Consider the following 19792-nt stretch of genomic DNA (forward strand, 5'->3'; position numbering starts at 1 on the left):
TGCCAGGGAACAATTCCTGCCCAATCTCCCATCCAGCCCTGCCCTCTGGCACTGGGAAGCCATTCCCTGGCTCCTGGCCCTCCATGCCTTGGCCCCAGTCCCTCTGCAGCTCTCCTGGAGCCCCTTTAGGCCCTGGAAAGGGGCTCCGAGGTCTCCCTGGATCCTTCTCTTCCCCAGGTGAGCACCCCCAGCTCTCCCAGCCTGGCTCCAGAGCAGAGGGGCTCCAACCCTGGGGTCAACTCTCCCCAGTTCCCAGATTAAAGTGCTCCAGGGACCCGAGATGGCCGTTCCAGAAACAGGACTTGCACATTCCAGCACCGAGACGGCTCCGCCATCCTCAGCCAGCCCCGTGAGGTGTTTCTATCAAACAGAAACATGGATTTCATCCCTGGCACACAGGAAGAAGCACAGGGCAGCCATGACCCACCTTGAAGATGAAATGTTTGCGGTGATCAGGCCCACTGTCGTCCACCAGCACGAACTCGGGGGGCGTCCACCTCCTCTTGTTGCAGATCTCCATCAGCGCAGACACCGGGTGCTTCCCTGGCACACAGACATCCCAGGGTTAATATCCAAGCAGGCCCTGGGAATTGCTCTATTCTAGACAAGAATCTCACCTGAAAGATCCTTCATCACCACGTAATGGCCGGACCTCTTCTGGGCCTTCTCTCCCACAGCAACAAGCCCTGCAAGCAACACAGTCACGCTGACATTCCTGATTCCCACCTGATTCCTGGGTCTCACCAGCAAGGCAGGAACAGGGATCAGTGGGAACACCTGGAGACTCCACCTGACTCTCAACCCTCTACCATTTTCCCTCCATTCCACTCATCCCATTCCTCCCAAAGGCTCCAGGAAGACTCTGAACAAGCCAAGAGGAGAAAACTCTGAGCGGTCTTCCACAAGCCAAACACCTGGTTTTCCATGGAAACCTGGTTTTCCATGCCCTCTTTGGAGAAACAACGAACAAGAGAGAAAGTGAAGAACATTCTCTTGCTGTTTTGTGCAACCCAGAGCAAACCCCTGCCTTCAGTTTGCCTCAAACACAGGGAGCACGTGAAGTTCCCACTACCCAGTAATGTCCCTGTGTGCCCCTCCTGCCAGCAATGACACCACAATGATCCCCTGGGCTCTCTGCATTTACCAGTGTTCCAGCAGCCCAAGCTGGGACCTCCATCCCATCTGGGAACAAAGCAGCAGAGCAAACAGCCCCAAAGGGATGCAGGGAGCACAGGCTCTCCTGGAGTCACCAGCAAACACCAAAGCTCAACGTTCTTCTCCTGAAAATCTTACAAGACTAAGAAATAAAATGAAGAATTGCCAGAAGTGTCTGAAATTCCAGTGACTGTCCTTGAGAGAAACTCAAGTTTCTCCCCAGGGATTTTGCCACTCTCAGACTTCAACCCTTCAATATTCCTTTGTTTCTTACCTCAAGTTTTCCTGCTGTGGCTTTGGTGAATAAAGACAGGGAGATACTGCAATTGCTGCCAGTGTCTTCCTGTTCCTTCAGCTTTTTTGGGTGGCATTTGGGTTTGTTTTGCTTTACAGGAAAATCCTTCCCTCCTTACCAGATACTCATCCCAATATTCCTGCAGCTCCTAAGCAGGGACTTTCCAAGGGGCACAAAGCCATCAGACAATCTCTGAAGGAAAGGCCGAGGGTTTTCCCCCTTACAGAATTTTAAACCCAAGCCAACCGGATTCTCATCCTTCTCATCAAAGCTCTCTCCCTGTGCCTGAGCCACTGAAACTCCATCTCTTGTCTCTGGGATCTCAACATGGAATTTCAAACAAGCTGCAGCCACCTGAGTCACTCCCTGGCACACTGCACGTGCCTGGGACCAGGAATTGTATTTTATTGGGGGAGTAAGTCAAAAAAATGTATAATAAATTCCTTACAAAACAAACCTGGGTGGTGGGTTAATAACAACCTTCCTGCCAAACATTCCTGACTTTTCTTTAAAACTACACAGAAGTTTAAAAAAAAAATAAAGAAGTATTTTTTAGCCATTTAATCACCCAAGAACATGGATGTCTGAAGAACTACTTGTCCTAAATACATGATCCCTTTCCAGCTGCTTCTCTGTGAGCAGGAAACCTCCTGCCCCTCATCTCCCTGTGCCACAGACCTGCTGGCCCAACAGCAGAGAGAATTCTGCATCCAGGCACAACCTGTGTGGCAACGATCAGGTAAAGCTGCACGTGAACGTAACTATTTCAAAAGCAGGAAATCCAAAGCAGAGCCCAGCTGCCTTAAGGTTCTCCCTGGTTTCAGATAACTCTCATAGACCAGGAGGAATCCTTGGCAATCACTGTCACCAGCCACCTTTGGGGTTTCATTTCTTTCTTTACACAGAAAGGTTGTAAAGAAAAACGTGTGAGAAGTTTGGCCATTCCAAGCTCAATTCTGAGCAGTGACAAAAGCCAACACAAGCCCTGAAATCCCAGAATGGTTTGGGTGGGAAGGGGCATTAAAGCCTATCCAGCCCCACCCCTGCCATGGCAGGGACACCTCCCACTGTCCCAGGCTGCTCCAAGCCCCAATGTCCAGCCTGGCCTTGCAATAAAAACTCTGAGTGTTTCCATCCTTTGATATGAGATGGGATTGAAGGTCCCCAGTGGAGAAAATATATTCAGAACAGCAGGAGTCTGACCCACAGTCAGTGGAGTCAGTGTGGAGTTGTTTTGTTCCATGCACAGCAGAACAATTAAATCAGAAATCCTGACTGCTGGAATTCTGCAGCTTGGAGTTAAAGCAGTCAGAACATGGAGAGGTTTCAGATGGGAAATTTCCACCAGCACTCAGCACACAAACCACAGTGGCCAAGCTGAAGGAGCAGCACAACTGCCTGGGATTCACTGCATGGTTCTGCTGGATCAAGTGAGCTCTCCCCTGTGGCCATGGACGGGAAAACATGGAAAACAGGTGAGGTTTCCATGTAAAGTGGAGGCTAAAGCTGCCTCTGGAACCAGCTCTGAGCATGTGCAGAGATGCCTTCAGCAGGATCCGACTGGAGATGAGCAGCAGGGAAATGAGGGACAAAACAAAGAACCAGAATCCACTGGGAAGTCCCAAATCCCTGAGTGTGAGACACTCACAAAGCTCAGCTTTGGGCTCTCAGCTCTGTCCTCGCCCCAGTGTAGAACTGACCCCACTACTCCATCTTCTACCCCACCCTGTTCCTGCTCCAGCCACTTTCTCCAGACCAACCACTGTGGCTTTTCCACAAGGACAAAGCTTTGGACAAAGCCCAGGCCTTGGCAAACCTGAGGCAAAATCCCAGAATCTGTTCATGTTCCAGTGAAGCCACCCAGCAAACACCTCTGACTTCCAAGGGCCTCTGCCATCTCCAGGCAGCCACGAGAGCTGAGAAGCCACAAGACATTTTTAAGGCAGGACTCACCTTTCCGATCAGTCTTAAAATCCACCATGATGGGCTCGACGCTGCCTTCCTTGTTCTTCCCAAGCCCTTCTCCTTCTCTCCAGCCCATCTTCCTCATCAGCTGAGCTCCCATTCCTCCGGTTACAGGGGCTGCTCTTAAGAACTGATCCTATCCAGAAAAAGAGAAGTAAAACAAGGCCTAAAGTTAGTGCTGGGATTTTAAATAAGAAGTGGGAACTTCCAAAAAATGTTTCTAACAACTTTTCACAGACTCAATTAAAAAAAAAAAAAAAATCCACCTGAGCTCTGTGGATTTTTAGCCCAAACCAGTGCGTGGAACCCGGAATTCACGCGGACACACGAGACACAAATCAATGTTTGGCAAAAAAGAACAACTTAGGAAAAGTCTAAGGTGATCCCAAAGTGGCAGTGACCCTTTGCAGACAGATGTGTTTAATCAAGCGACAACCATCCGGTTCTAAACACTCTGCTCTGATCCCAGAGATCTCCTCAGCTCGGGAAATGGGAACTGATCCCCGGCACAGCTGTGCCAGGGGCACCTCCTTGTCCAACAGAACACAAGCACATTTAGTCATGACATTCACAGGCTGTTTAGGCGTTTTTAAATCTAAAAAAAAACCCTCTCCCCACCTGATTTATTACACAGCAGTTGCATATTCAAGTTCTACTCTGAAATTCCACATGGAACAAACAGGTTTTGCTTTCCCCTCTCTTTATTTTAACGGAAAAAGGCGCTTGGCCCCCCAGTTTAGCAGCAGCAGTCGTCACATTCTTTCAAATGAGCATTAACAAAAGTTGTTAAACGGTGAAAGCTTATCAACAGAAAGTTTAAACATCTGCTTTGATGTAAAGAACTGTAAAAACTCCTTAAATGTTACGTACCTAGGCCTCGCTGGCCGCAGTGTTGTGAATAGTAGGGCTGGCACTGACCGTGGCAAGAAGGCGGCTACAAGGATTTGACCCTGAAACAAGTTTCCATATAGAGGGGTGAAAGTTCACAGGTTATTCTGTGAACTATCATCTCTCGTGCCCCCCCGCTGACCCCATAAGCAAGTCAAGCATTTCCATCACAGCAGAACCTTGCTTGCCTTCCCAGACACAAGGTTAGAGCCCGGCACGGGGCGGCCGTCGGACACTGCGCGGAGCAGAGGCGGCCCCGGAGCAGAGGCGGCCCCGCAGAGCTGGGCAGGGCTCGCTCACTGCCAAGGCACATTCACACAACACTCGGGTTTCTGCTTCCTTTGGAGCTCTGCTTGCAAGAGCAGGAGTTTCCCAGAGTTCACAGCATCATGGAATGTCCTGAGCTGGAAGGGACCCATCAGGACCACGGACTCCGACTGCTGGCCCTGCACAGACAGCCCAACAATCCCAGCCCGGGCGTCCCTGGGAGCGCTGTCCCAACGCTCCTGGAGCTCAGCACAGGCCTGGGGCTGCCACCACCACAGGACTGACGGATCCCTGGATTCCCAGGACTCCCAGGTGCCTGGTTTCCATTTGCAGGTAACAACGCCACAGGTGCTCCTCTGGCAGACCATGTGTTTGTCAGGGATTTCCAACACACGACTGTGTCCAGCCCCGGCTCTGGAGGCTGGCAGGAAGTGTGACAGGAAAGCCTTGCTGGAGGCTGTGCCAGGAATGCTCCCAATCTCTGCCTATGCCCAGGAAATCCCTGTCTGGATCCACATGGATCCACGTGGCTGGAGGAGCAGAGCTCGGGCTGGTGCAGATCCAGCCCCTGGAACACAACATCTACACCCCTCCACAGCCTTTCCCTCACTTCCCAGTCCCTCCTCCCCTCTTCTCCAGGATCATCCCATAAGAGGAGCACTCCCAGGACACGAAGGCAGGCTCTGGAGCCGGGCTGGCTCCCGCTGGGCAGGGCAGGATTTGGGATCCCCGGCTGTTCCAGCACCACGGGCGTGTGTTCAGTTCACAAAGGACACAGCGCAAGCTCCTGCTGAGGTCACTGCGGGCTCACACGGCTTTCCCAAACACCCGGACATGTCCTGACTCAGGGCTGGAGCGAGGACAGACCAGAACCAAAAGAGCCTGCTCCTGGTCAAAAATCCAAGCCCTGAGCTCCTACAGAGGAATTACCAGAGCCTGAACAAACTCCACAAACTGGAAATGGAAAGTTCTAAGCTCCAGAGGGCAGTTTGTTAAAGCACCTCTTCCAGGGGTGAATTCAGGATTCTGGCGGGGTACTTCAGCAGGAATTTTGTACACTCTGCTGACTCTTCAACTTCACCAACAGAACCAGGACAACAATGACTTCCAAATTTATTATTATTAATAATAATTTAATTCCAGAATACACAAATACTTGTGCATCCCACTAAAAGGCTAGAGGAAAGAATTCTGGTACCAGTGGGAAAGGAGCCAGGAGAAACCCACTCGGACTCAGCTCACTGAGGAAGCAAAGGTCTGCAGCAAGGAAAAGGTTCTTTCATTTTGATTCTGGTTTGGCTTTTTTCTTTTAATAACAAAGTGAAAGTAACCTTCTAATGCCACCTGTACATTGTATTTCTTTATAATTTGATGACAGAAACTCCCCTCAGCCCATGATTTAGTGAGGGGGGGTAAAACTGGTGCTGGCTTTGGAACTCACTGGAAACCACAGAAGTAACAGAAATGCTCACAAAAACAGGGAAGTGAGAGCCACAATTCTTCTAATTTTAAAAACCATCCAAGGCTGAGTCTCCCAAAACTCCTGAGCAGCTCTGGCCTTTTGCAAATACAAATTAAAGGGGACAGAACAGAAGAACCCCCAGGTTTCTGAGCATTTGGTTATTGCTGTCAGAACTAACTCATTATTTACAAAATCACTTCTCTTTCACTCACTAATCTTGAGACAGCCTGCAAGACAATCTGATACCTCTTTCCTTTTATTTTGAGCTCTAAATTCCATGAAATCCCGCTTCCATTCCACCAGCACACGGAGGCACTAAAGGGCCACATTCTTGTGTCAGCACTTGCTTTAAAGAGAAGGTAAAACCCGACTCCTTCAGAGGGTTTAGAGCAGTTTTGATTAACTTTCTTCCTGATTCTTCAGGCTGACTCTTTGGAGCAACAGTTTTGGAAGCAAAGACAACAAAGCCTTGGAGGCAGGGCGGGGGTGGCAGTTCAGGTACAGCACAGGGCTGCACTAAAGGCTGCTTTGAACTCCAAGGAAGTTCAAGTTCCAGGAACAAGCATCGCTTTGGAACAACTTGTGCCAGGCAGCAGAATTTCCCCTGGAATCACAGCATCTCTGAGTGGGAAGGGACCCACAAGGACCATCCAAGCCCAGCTCCTGGCCCTGCACAGACACCCCAGCCATCCCAGCCTGTGCATCCCTGGGAGCGCTGTCCCAACACTCCTGGAGCTCTGACCAAGATCTGACCCCTGTGGCACCTTGGGGGGATCCTGAGGAAGGGAATTTGGGCTGGGTGCTGAACTGAAGATGCTCTGGCCCTTTCAGCAGCAGCCACATTCCCTCCCCCACAGGCAGAAGGAGGAATCCCTTGCTGAAGACTCCCAGCAGATGCCTCACAAGCCCTGTGTTCCAAGCACCTGCAGGTGCTGCTCTCAGCTTTTGCACAACAGCAGGGGAAACAGGAATGGCTGGAAAAAACAGCAGTCAGAGGACTGGGGGGAACCAGTCCAACAGAACTCACCTATTTCAGAATCATGGAATCCCAGAATGGTTTGGGTTGGGAGGGATTTTAAGGATCATCCCACCTCTGCCATGGCAGGGACACCTTCCACTGTCCCAGGGTGCTCCAAGCCCCAGTGTCCAGCCTGGCCTTGGGCACTGCCAGGGTTGCTTTGGGCACCCTGTGCCAGGGCCTGCCCACCCTCACAGGGAGGAATTCCTTCCCCATATCCAGTATCTAATGAGCACAGAGCTGTTCTGCTTTGCCAGGTGACCCTGGCTCCCAAGGAAAGCTCCCTGTTCCCAGCAGGAACACCAGGTCTGGCTGAGGGGCCTGGCTGGAAGCTCAGCAGTCCTGCAAGAGGCAGCCACAAGGTTCAGCTTTACTTCCACCCTGACAGGAGCTCTGCTCTGCTGTGCCTGGAAGAATGGAAGGGAGGCTTGCACTTTCCAGAACTTTCTGCACCCCAGCACAAGTGAGTGACCCAGCAGCTCCCCGGGGCCACCCTTGAGCACAACCCCAGGGAGCAAGTTCAGGCTCCAGAATTAAGCTGATAGATAAATCCAGAACCAAGTGGTGAGTCTGGGAAAGGGGGAGTAAATAGACCTCAACAGAATTTGCTTGGAAATACAAAAAATATTTGACCAGTTGCTCTGACATTTCTTCAGCAGCACAGTGTGTTTGGAAGGAAGAAGGGAATAAAAATAGAAGCAACCTTCAGAAAAGATGAGTCACATTTGTGAACTGATTACACTGATGGTGACAAACTGAAACAGAAGCCACTTTTCAAAAGGGAAAGGTGAGATTGCTCCTAAATGCTTTATATCTAACACCACACCACTCCTTTATGGACCCTGCTCAGGCCCCTGCACGTGAACACCATGAATTAGTCCCCAAATTAAAAACATAAACCTTATTCCTACTTGGTGTCCTCACCCCAGTGCTCCACATGAAGCACTGCAGTACCTAATTGCCAAACAGATTCCAGGCAGAGTTTGGTTTGAGTGCATATTACCTCTCCAGAGTTATTGGGAAAGGACAAAAAAAGGTCAAATCCACGAAATGCAAAGTGAAGACAGAGCTCAGCCAACAAATTCCCCAAGTCCCTTCCTCTTCCTGCCCTCCTGACTCAGCTCTCCTGTTCCACCTCCCTGGTGCTGTGGTGATCTCAGTCACACCCAGTGTCTGTGCTTGCTCGAATTCTTTATTTCCTCAGAGCCAAATTAAGTGGCTGCCACGGGCTCAGTCTCTGCTGGATGGTCACAGCTCCTCTCATGGCAAATTCCCAAGGGAAATGCCTTCAGCAAACAGCCTCAGCCAGAAACGTGCATTAATTCACAGACACAACATCCCCCAAGGAACTCCACAGCCCTACTTGCAGATAAAAATCACAGAAACACAGAATATCCTGAGTTGGAAGTGACCCACAGGGATCAAAGTCCAACTCCTGGCCCAAGTGAAAAACACAAGGTTATTTTAATGTTAAGATGCAATTTTTAGGCCAAAAACGGACCACAAGCCTGACTCCTCAGTGCTACACTCAGTAACTGACAATTGTTACACAACTTCAGGTGCCCAAATAACACACAACCAGTACTTTGCATTTCATGGGTGGTTTGCATTCCTGTCCCTGAGAAAGATAACATGGATTCAGAACCACATCCCTACTTCTTCCTGTGAAATCCTCCTGTAGCCACAGGAGGACTCCACATGAAGCTGTCTGAGGCTTTCCCAGGCCCTGGCACTCCTGAAGCCCCAGGGCACTCCTGAGCAGCTCTGGGCCCTCTGGGCTGTCACAGAGGGGGAGCCTGGCAGAGCAGGAGAGCAGCTGAGCAATGCCAGAGCAGGAAGAGGACTTTGTCCTCGCCTCCCTCACCCACCAACTCCTCCTGTTCCCAACAGGAGCCTCCTCTGTGCCCAACCCCAGAGCCTGCACTGCAACCACAGCACATTCCCAGCCCTGGGAAGGCCAGGAGAGCTGCTGCTGGCTCACTGATGCCCCGATCCAACAAAATGTTCCAGCATTGCTCTGCTCCTCACAGCAGTTGTGTCCACAAGCACAGACCACACTCTTCTCCCATTTTCTCCCCATGGAGCATTTTGCTGGGTTTGTGTTCGGTTTTTTGGCTGCTGTTTTGGTTTGTTTAGTTGGGTTGTTTTAAAGCAGATCCCAGAGTGAAGCTGGAAAACCAGGAAAACACACCTGGCCCTTTCCACTTCACTTCTGTGAGCAGCCCCTCCTGTCACTGCCATCACAGGAGACCCCAGGGAGGAGGTCTGGGAAAGAGCTGCTCCCTTTTCACAGCCTTGGGAACCCACTGCAGGTGCTGCAGACAGGGAGAACCCTCCCCTCACAGCCCTGCTGATCTCCTTCCCAAGCCTCCCAGTGGAAAAGCTCCTTCCTCACCAACACATCCCCGTGCTTTGCAGTTCTGAATTCCTCTGCCAAGGACAAGGATTGTCTTCACCAAAGGCAGCGTTTTGTTACAATCTCAGTCGTTCATAATTGTTAAAATCTGATTTTATCATGCACATTCTGCATCAATACTGACAAGATCCCAAAAGATTCCCATCTGGCCAGTGACTCAAATCTGTGTTCCCTGGCTCTCTGCACTGCTTGGTATGAAGTGGAAAAACAAGGTAGTGAAACCTGGCAAAAATTTAGGATATTATAATTCCAGACTTTTGTGTTCAGCTGACACCAATTTTTATAGAGAATTCCACCTAAGCCTCGAATCTGACCTCCCAGTTGGGAGAGTGTCCTAACCCAACCAGATACAGACTCAGTTGCATCACCTGCAAGGCTGACCAGCTTAACCCATTATTCCTTGTGCCTGGAAGGTGGATGTTGCTTGAACTCCTCAGTTCTACTTCCTGACAGAGCACCAGAACAGTGTTCACTGGCAAAGATGCAGCTTGAGTATAATGTGTAAACCACACGGATGGAGGACGCACCACACCCCAAATCAGCCACTGATAACCCACAGCAAGAGGGAACTACGGCACTATATATAAATAATAGCAGGGTGATAGTGACTTATTAACTGCAATTCCTCCTTTAACCCTCCACACCTCTGGCTCCCAGAAAACCCTGGTGATCCAGAGAGAGGCAAAGGAGCAACCAGAGAGAACCAAGGCAAACACAAGGGCAGTTTGGGACTTGGTTCGCTGAAGCCGATGCCAAAAAATGCTGACTTCAACAGCAGCGGGATCAAAGCTTGCCTGATGTGTCCCGGTGCCAGTGAGGCAGTGAAGGATCTGCCACTGCCAGCACAGCAGCACCAGCCATGTCCTGTCAGTGGCAGGCTGTGCCTCGCCGGGCACACCTCGCTGGGCACCGTCACAGCCTCGGTGACACCGAGGGCTTTGACCCAGCACAGACAGGGACTGAGCCCAGCCTGCTGCACTGGGCACATGCTCTGCCACAGGGTAAGGCACTTGTTCAGCATTTTGCAATCCTTGACTGCTCTGTGAAGTGTGGTGCTGAGACAGGAGTGTCTGTGTCACTTCTACCTTTCGGATCCACGCCTGGGGCCCGCTGTTGGTGAGCTCGTCCGAGGACAGGATCTGCGCTCCGGTGCTCCCCGTGAACTGCCCTGGGATGGAGTTGGACTGAGCCCAGGCGTCGATCTGCAACAGCAAAACCCAGTGTAAGACCAACACAAGCATCTCCACACTTTCCTTTGCAGTTCTCTGTCGTCTCTCAGTAATTTTCACATCATGCTGTTGATATGTGGTGTTCACTGACACTCAGATGAAAGCAGGTGCTCCCAAAATCTGAGCATCTAAATGATCACCCTGAAGCCTGAGCTCCAACTCCAGCGAGTTCATGGTTTCCTCATCCCCAAAACTGTTGAATCCATTGTTTTGGAAAGAATTATCTACATCTGTGCTGCTGAACTACAGTACAACTTCAAGAAAAATTAATTTGGAATTATGTTTTGGAGTGACTTGGGCAAAAACATGGAATACATGCAGAAGCTCAGGAAAACTCAGAGTTACGAAGTGCAAAACCGAGGCAGAACTTCAAAACACGGACCCATAACTGGGTTTCCAAACTTCAACAGGTGAGAAAAAACAGCTGCCATGAAAGGAAAACACTGATTTTCTTCAAGTCCCCCAAAATGCTGCTGAAAGCCCCCCTCACCTGCTCCTGTGCCCGGTTCAACATGCACATGGCCTCCAGGTCAAAGGAGTTCTCATTGAGCCTTTTCTGGGCCACTGCTCTGTCGTTCATGGCTGTGGTTATGTCCACGCACTAGGAGGAAAAAGAGCACTTGTGAAAACACAGCAGAGCACAACAATGTCCACTTGAGCTGGAAAAAGCTGCAGGAGAATCAACGCTACCAACTGGGGTTACACAGTGAATAGTTGGTTTGGCAAAGAAATAGGCAATGTGATGAAAATCCTGGGACTACTTAAATCCACACAAGATGGGCTTTCCTGAACAAAGACAAATCTGAATTTAAACTGTGAAGCCCTGGTAATTTAAAATCATCTGTACACCCAAAACACCCAATCATTAGTCTTCTAAGAACTATTTGTCACAAAAAATTCTGGTGTGCAATAAACAGAGAAGCATTTTACTGTTCAAGGAGATCTTCTTAACCAACAGAATTAAATGCAATTTAACTAAAAATTCATGCAGAGTTGTTCACATCAGCACTCTGCTATTAAGTCACACCAAAACTTGTCTGCATAAAAATAATTCCAGCATGAATCAGATGCATTCCACAATCTTGACTTCAGTGTTTCAAATTTCCATCTTCAGACTCAACCAGGAGGGAACAGAGCTGGGAAGGGGCTGGAGCCCCAGGAGCAGCTGAGGGAGCTGGGAAAGGGGCTCAGGCTGGAGCAAAGGAGGCTCAGGGGGGACCTTGTGGCTCTGCACAAGTCCCTGACAGGAGGGGGCAGCCGGGGGGGTCAGGCTCTGCTGCCAGGGAACAGGGACAGGAGGAGAGGGAACAGCCTCAGGCTGGGCCAGGGCAGGCTCAGGGTGGACAGCAGCAGGAATTTCCCCATGGAAAGGGAGCTCAGGCCTTGGCAGGGGCTGCCCAGGGAGGTTTGGAGTGCCCATGCCTGGAGGTGTCCCAGGAAGGGCTGGAGGTGGCACTCAGTGCTCTGGGCTGGGGACAAGGTGGGCATGGGGCACAGCTGGGCCTCGCTGGGCTGGGAGGGCTTTTCCAGCCTCAGGGGTTCTGTAAAACCAGGCTGTGAGCTCACAGAATCCACTGCTTTGGAAAGAATTATCTACATCTGTGCTGCTGAACCACAACAAAATATAAAGAAAAATAAATCTGAAACGATGTTGCAGAGTGACTTGGTGAAAACATGGAATTCACGAAGGAGCTCCCTGCAAACCTTCACTCTGGGCAAAGCCATCGGGACAGAAATCCACAACATCTGGGGCTGTAAAAATATAACAAAATCTGGCTGGTGTGCAGCTGTTTTATAAAATCCTTGTGCCCTGCTCCTCAAAGCACGTGCATTTTATGGATCATTCTCACTGGAAAGCAGAAGGGGAAGAGTGTGCAAAGACAAATGGAATTTCTGGAGATGTGACAGAAGCTGGAAGGGCTGGGACTGTTTGAGGCACAGAAGAAACCCAATGATCAGAACAGCAGCTGGAACATGCACATCAAGGTGATGGGCTAATGTGAACTTCATTTTCACTTGCTTGGTAAAAGCTTTGCCTCTTTTGTTGTCACTATCTCAACCTCAGCCTCTCACCCATTTTGTACTAAAGGGCCAGCAGGAGAAACTGAAACTTCTTTACAACTGACTCAGCTGAACAAAACAAACACTGTTAAACCACAACCCAGAGTCCCAGGAACCTGGTCAAGAATTTAGTAAATACTGAAAGGAAGAGACAGATGTGAGTATCTACAATGGCACCAAACACAGGAATTGTTTTTGTGCTCTATAAAATCTGATTTTAAGATGTGAGGTTTTTTGCTGGTACTTAGGACAAAAGGTGCTTCTGTTGGGAAGATCATTGCTGGAATATCTGGCACTGACCAAGACAGAGCTAAAATCCCACAAGCCCAGGTGCCTATGGACTGACTTCAATGCTTCTTTCTTGTCACAAAGAACATAAAAAAGGCACAAGAAGAATTAAAGTATCACCTAACAATCCCCTCACACAACAGCATGGATGTAAAAATGCCTGTTTAAAATGTACACTGGCTGAGTTTTTAAATTTCTCTCACATACTTTTAAATAGTTCTTTAATTTTCTGTTTGTGAAACTGGTCCAGGAGATAAATAAAAGTTCTTCTACTCACCAAAAGTTTCAATCCAGCAATACACAAAGGCATGGAAGCAGTCCATGAAACCACAGGGGACCACTGCCATGCCAAACAGGTCTATCAGTGCTTTACCGGACTGGGGCCTAGCAACATTCCCTGCTGAGTTAACTCCCAAACACTTCTCCATTTTGGAGACCATCAGGGCTCTGTGTTATGTCAAGACACTCGATGGCAGCTTTGGATCTTGAAAAAAAAATAGATCTCTGCTTGAAGTATGAGAAGTTGTTGTTATTACTGAGTCAGGAAAACAGTTGCAAGTGAGGTGCTGTTCTCTCCCAGAGCCCTCCTGACTGATCCCCCTTTCTCAGACTTGTCCCCACAAATCACAAATACTGAAGCAAGCAGGAAGTGGCTGGCAACAAAAAGCAGGTGTTTTACACACTCTAGAGGTGCATTTACTGCACCCTCAGATCCCAACAGCATCTCTGCACGAGTCACCTGGGATAATCCAACCCTGCCACTCTACACTTCCAAATACTTCTTCCTCGGAGGTCTCTGCCTGCTACAGACATGTTGAGCCTTCAGATCACTCCAGACCTTTCCCTCCACCTCCTACTACCACACACAACTACTGTAAGGCACCAAGTTTTATTAAAACAAGCTGTCATGTATTAGCAGGGTTGTTTCAGACTAAGCCCATAACTAATATGTGAATTAAAACACAGCAATAAAACCAATTGTGTGGGGTTTGATGTCAAGACCTGCAGCAGAACTGTCACAGTATTGCAAAATCAGCAACAATGAAGGGAGGTCAATTCTAGGTGAAACATCTTAAAGTCCCAAGCACCCCCAGCTCTCTACACCCCCAGCAAAGGAGCTGATCTGCCTCATGTTGCTCCAAGGGAGCCATTTCCACCACAGAGTCCTCCTGAACACTGAAAGAATTAAGCAGAGAAGCACCGTGTTACCTGTCAAGACTCCCTGGAGAAACACACAGCAATCTGTACCTGCACTTCCCAAACCCCAGGGGATGGTACAGCCTGCTGGGAGCTAACGCCCCTGAAATCACCCTTAACACAAACCAAGTTAAGGTAAAGGCAAATAAAAATATTTATTTACAAAATATAAAAACAGACAACATAGTTACATTCATAAAGGTACACACAACAGGAAGGAAAGGAAGTTATGTTAAATATATTTACTGCAATGAAACTGGGAATGACATTCTGCACAAACATCTGAGTGTCTCCCTGGAGCAGGAGAGCCCCAATTGCAGCTCCCACCTGCGCTGAGGGAACAAGGAATTGGGTGCCCAACCATCAAATTCTGAGGGATTCCATGAAAATGCTATATATATAATTAATATTCTCTGTGCTTTTGGTGCTGTAAAAGACCCAGAAGAAAATTCCTTCTGTGCCTGTAGAACATCAGAAAGGTCTTGAGAAACAAAACACACCAAGTGCCAAGATGGCTTTGGCAGAAATTGATGGGAAGGCTCTGGGGTTTGGCTTTGGAAGGTGTGAGAACAAGGCTTCAGGTGCACTGAGGTAACATCAACCCAAAAATATTAACACCTCTCTTAAATATTTAATTTACTTAATTACACCCCCACCCCCCTCCCCCCCACCCCCCCAAAAAATGTTCTTTGGAAGAAATTTCAAGGGGAAAAACACTCGCTTTGGTTTTTTTAGTTTATTATCCATACAATTAGATTCTCCTTTGGAAGGCCACGTGCAAGACAGCCATGGGAGAAAATGTGACTGCAAAACTAAAAAATCAATACATCCAGAGGAAGTGAAAGTTTTAGCAACTACTTACAATTTTTAATGGATTACATTGCCATGGGATGTTCTTGTTCTAAGACTAGTGGGACAATTGTAATTAGCACTATGTACATTATTGTGCAAATCTCAAGGTATTATTAATTAACCTCTGCAGGAAACGGAACAAGGAAGTTTTTTTCATCTTCTAGCTACAGTTTAAGTTCTGTTGAGACCAAGAAGTCACCAGTTGCCAGAAGCAAGATGGGTACAGGCTGTTTCCACCACTGCCCACATGAGCATCCCCAATTTGCAGAGCTCAGCTCCTTAACTTAGTGCATGTTAGGCACTACCTTTTAAGTGCCTTTTTGGTTTTTTTCCCAGACTGCAATTTGGTACCAGACTGCCCAGGGGATGGTTTTGGTTTTCTTATATGATATGCTTTCCTTGCCTTCCTTACCTCAATGGCTGGCTTGGGGAAAACATCATCCTTGCCGTCGTCTTTGCCGTTTTTGTCCACGGGAACCCACTCTCCATACACACTGTCTGCCTCCTTCTTCCTATGCTGAGACCCAGAGGAAACAGGGAATTCCTTGGACAGGCTGACCTGATTTTTTGGTTGGGGTGGTGGTGCTGGTTTTATGCTGGGAGTCTGAAAGAGATAAAATGAGAAAAAATTAAGACTTGAAAACACACAAGAGTCACGAGGTGGTTTTGTTGCCAACACCTGGGATTTGGTTTTCACAGAACACTCATCCTTCTTACTGCAGAGTAATAAGCCTTTATAATTAATCATTTTGGCACAAGTGGCCCACAAATTGCACTGTAAGAGAAGATGAAAAATCCCTTAAACCAACCTCAGCAACCCAAAATCCCTGACCCCCCCTCTCCCAACTAACACCATCACGAGAACAATCTCCACCTGCCACACAGGTATTTTGTATGGAAAGTTCCAAGGTAAAATCCTGGGTGGCAAAACATTGCCTGTGATCAAAAGCTCCACATGAGCAGAGAGAAAGCAGCTCTCAGCATTTGGGTTTCTAATTCTGGGCTATTTTTAGCAACAGCCTGAGCCTCTGAGCAGACAACACCTATGGCCTTGTTGGGCCTGGTGTTGTTAATACATTAAAAACCTGCAGAAATCCCTGCAAGGTTCCCTTCCCAGCAGCACACACAGCAGGCAGCATTGGATAATATTGGATAAACCCCTAAGAATATGGATGGGACTGGTTTTAAGAGTAGGAGAGAGAAAGAACAAAACTGAAAGGGTCAAAAACTGTCCAAGAGGCAGAGCAGCCCATAACCACTATAGAATATTCCTCCTCAGAGCCTGGAAGAATTCCAAGGTTTCTTGAGTTCCACTGTAGCATTTTCTAACAATACAATATAAAATCTAAATCCATTTCCACCTGCACCTTATGTAAATGTGCATTACTGCCTATTTTGTGTACACCACAAGCTATACATATTTATACAAAACCAGGAATGTTATTTCTATTTTTGCTGAGCATATTAAAGCTTTTTTAGTGCTTTATATCCTGCAAAATCAGAACAGATGATCATAGGCACAATGCCACCCCCAAAAATAAAATTTAAAAAAACCCACCCACCACCCCAAAAAACCCCAAACCCCAACAAAACTCAAACAAATTCTAATCCATGCTTCAAAGCATTTGATTCCCAGATGCATTTAAAGAAACACTCACAATTTCACCAAGATTATCAATTTAATCTTGATGGAATTGGGAGGGTTTCTTTAAATTGATAAAACAAATACTCCAAATTTCACCAAGATTATAAACCCTGATAAACTTCTGTAGAACTACTTGCATTATTTAAAAAGAACCAGGATTTAAAGCATTGGAAATCAAAGTAGCACTCACACTTAAGTTGAAGAAAATGGGTTTGGGTTCACTCAGTTTAAAAGGATGGTTATAGAAGGGACGTTCTTCCTCCTCTTCATCAGAAACATGAGGCTTGTTCACTATCACATCATCAGTGCTCTGAGCAATCTTCTTGCATTTCTGAAAAATACAACAGAGAAAAATGTCAGCTCTGAGTAAACCTCAACTTTCAATCCAAACTCACAAAGAATATTTTTATCAAAAAAAAGTGGTTTTCTTTACTAAACCAGGAGGTGGAAAATCTTTTAGCAACAGTATCAATAGATGTACTTTGGATATTCTACACAAATTATCCAACACTACCATGGCTCTGCCAGGCACTTCTTGGTTACTGACTCAGTTCTCTGGTAGTGCAGGGACCTTGTCAGAAGTGAAGGTTCCAGAAGATCTCAGATTCTTCTGGAGTACTGTGGTGGTGGCCAGCTATGCAACAGAATTAAATGTAAAACACAGAGGTGTTATGGGGATACCACAGTCAAACTGGGAGGAGCCTCCATGGGAGGAGAAAGAAAAGAGAGGAAGAAAAGGACAACAACAAAAAGACTTTCTCGAGAAATTTTATGGTTGAAATGTCTTTACTGATTTCCTACCACCTGCACTGCTTCTAAGGCCAGTTTCCAGTCAAAAGAACAGAAACATCATCCAACAGATTGCCTAAGTCAGAAAGGGAAAGGAGGGGCAGGTTTGGGGCCTCCAGATCAGCACAAGCTATGCTGGATCTTGGTCAGGTTATGTGAAAAACCATCCAGGATATCAGCACAGGGCACCTGCACCAGGTCAGCTCTTATCCAGTACTCCTGCTCCTCCAGCCCAGGCACAACTGCAGATTATTTCTCAGCACTTGGACACTGCTTCATCTCAGATTATTTCTATAAACACAATTCCAGAACTGTCACACTGATAATGCAATTAAAAAAAAAAAAATGAAGGCCCTTTTCTATTCCAGATTTTCTCCATTCTGAGGGAAGTCCAAAGCCAGGCTGGATGGGGCTTGGAGCAACCTGGGACAGTGGAAGGTGTCCCTGCCCATGGCAGGGGGTGGGACAGGTTGAGCTTTCAAGGCCCTTCCAACTCAAACCTGGAATTCCGTAACTAACACCACCAGAACAAAAATCAGGAGTGAAAGCTTTGGATTTCACTGGCAGGACTGCGGGGAGAGCTACCTATTTGTGCAGAATCAAAACTTAAAATAAGAAAAAGCAAAATAATTGGATTTCATGCATTTCCACGGAATTAAAAATACCAATCTGCGTTGAGAATAAGGGCTCAAAAGGGAGGTCAGGCTTTGGAAGGGGCTGCCCAGGGGGGTTTGGAGTGCCCATCCTCCAAGAAAGGCCTGGATGTGGCACTCAGTGCTCTGGGCTGGGGACAAGGTGGGCATTGGGCACAGCTGGGCCTGGCTGGGCTGGGAGGGCTTTTCCAGCCTCAGGGATCCCGGGATTCTGCACACAAGGCAGCTCCCAGGTGACACGAGCATGCAGTGACAACCTCCCACAGTGTGGGCACTGTCAGGTCTGATGCTGCTGCTCTCCCTCACCTCAGTGAGCTCCTTCAAGGTGTCCCTTGAGGACTTCTGGTTGGCTTTGTCATCCTTCTTCTGGGACAGCAGAGGCATCAGGCTCGGGGGTAAGGGCACGCCAGACTTCGCACACATGGCGGCTGCGTTGGCTTTGGCGATTTCAAGTAGCTGGGCCTTGTCTAAAAAGATTCATTTTTTAAAAGAAAGTTATTGTTTTTATAGATTCTTGTTTTAATAATAAAGAAACATTTCTGGCAAACTAAACTAAACAGGATTCTACCTGCACTGTGCATTTTTTACGTTCTGTGAAAATAACTAAAATGGTACTGAGTGGCTCCAGACTTTAGGCCTGGTCTGTGCAGAAGGCAAATGTAACCCAAAGCACAGCAGTCCCAATGACAGCATCCAACATCCCCCAACCCCTCAAGTTCGGATGTCTCTTACTTCACTGATTCATTCCAGTTTTGGCAATACTGAGTCCTTCCTACACAGCATAAAGTCCAGAGTTTCCTCATTAACTATCTCTGAAAAGCTCTGAAAGCTCTGGAGGAAATCCCATCTCCCCAGACATAGCCCAAAAGCTACTGACAACCACCAAACAGAAAAACAAGCTGAGTAAAATGTGCTCTTGCTTAAAATACAATCAGATGCAAAACTGTCACTAAAACAGATTTTGCTTTAATAAGGAGAAAAGGACAGCCTTAACATAGAAATAGGAAATGAAAATTAATTAAGCCTTCTGCCAGTTTGCAAATAACTCCCTAACTGGAAAGCTTCCATGGTAACTCTGAGGCAGGACTGCAAGGTTCAGAACCTTAAGTCTACCACAGGTTTCCTCACACACTCTGCAAAAAGCTCAGCTCCCAATTCAAACCTTCTTCCCAAGGAAACAACACAGCCTCTCTTCCTCCAAGCACAGAGAAAAGATGCAGCTCATAAGATTTTATTTTCTTATCTGTTGAGTCTGGGACTATTTTCAGAAGTAAGTCTCTCTTTTCTTCAAGTTCTTACCATGGGAAAGAGGCAAGACAGAGTACTGGAACAGCTGACAACAGAGCTTGGACTCTCCAACTGGCACCTGAATGACCTCTGTTCTCAGGAGAAGTAGAAATTCTAAATTTTCTCACATACAAGTACTTGGCCTTCCCTATTACCATGCAGAGTGTTCTCAAGACTGAAACACACTACTTTTGTACAAAAGCTCTAGAACCAAGGTAAAACTGGCTCTAAAGAGGTTTTCATTCAAATGCTCAGCATTGATTCTGTTCCAACATAAAAGCTCCTACTGGAAGTCACTGCCTAAAACTAATGCACAGACTGACTT

General features: G+C 47.6%; 1 protein-coding gene across 2 annotated transcripts in view; it reads right to left on the reverse strand.

Annotated features, from left to right (window-relative positions):
* Positions 1-19792, reverse strand: part of SON (SON DNA and RNA binding protein) — a 37733-nt gene that overhangs the window by 1914 nt on the left and 16027 nt on the right. For both annotated transcript variants that reach the window (XM_082278648.1, XM_082278647.1), the window contains exons 4-11: positions 18487-18647; positions 16929-17069; positions 15506-15697; positions 11186-11296; positions 10552-10668; positions 3404-3551; positions 618-686; positions 428-543 (exon numbers count right to left, since the gene is read on the reverse strand). In XM_082278648.1, the coding sequence (XP_082134774.1) occupies positions 428-543; positions 618-686; positions 3404-3551; positions 10552-10668; positions 11186-11296; positions 15506-15697; positions 16929-17069; positions 18487-18647 (1055 nt within the window). The remainder of the gene's footprint in view (positions 1-427; positions 544-617; positions 687-3403; positions 3552-10551; positions 10669-11185; positions 11297-15505; positions 15698-16928; positions 17070-18486; positions 18648-19792) is intronic.

Source organism: Coloeus monedula, assembly GCF_965178545.1.
Source record: "Coloeus monedula genome assembly, chromosome: 3".
Lineage (NCBI taxonomy): Eukaryota > Metazoa > Chordata > Aves > Passeriformes > Corvidae > Coloeus > Coloeus monedula.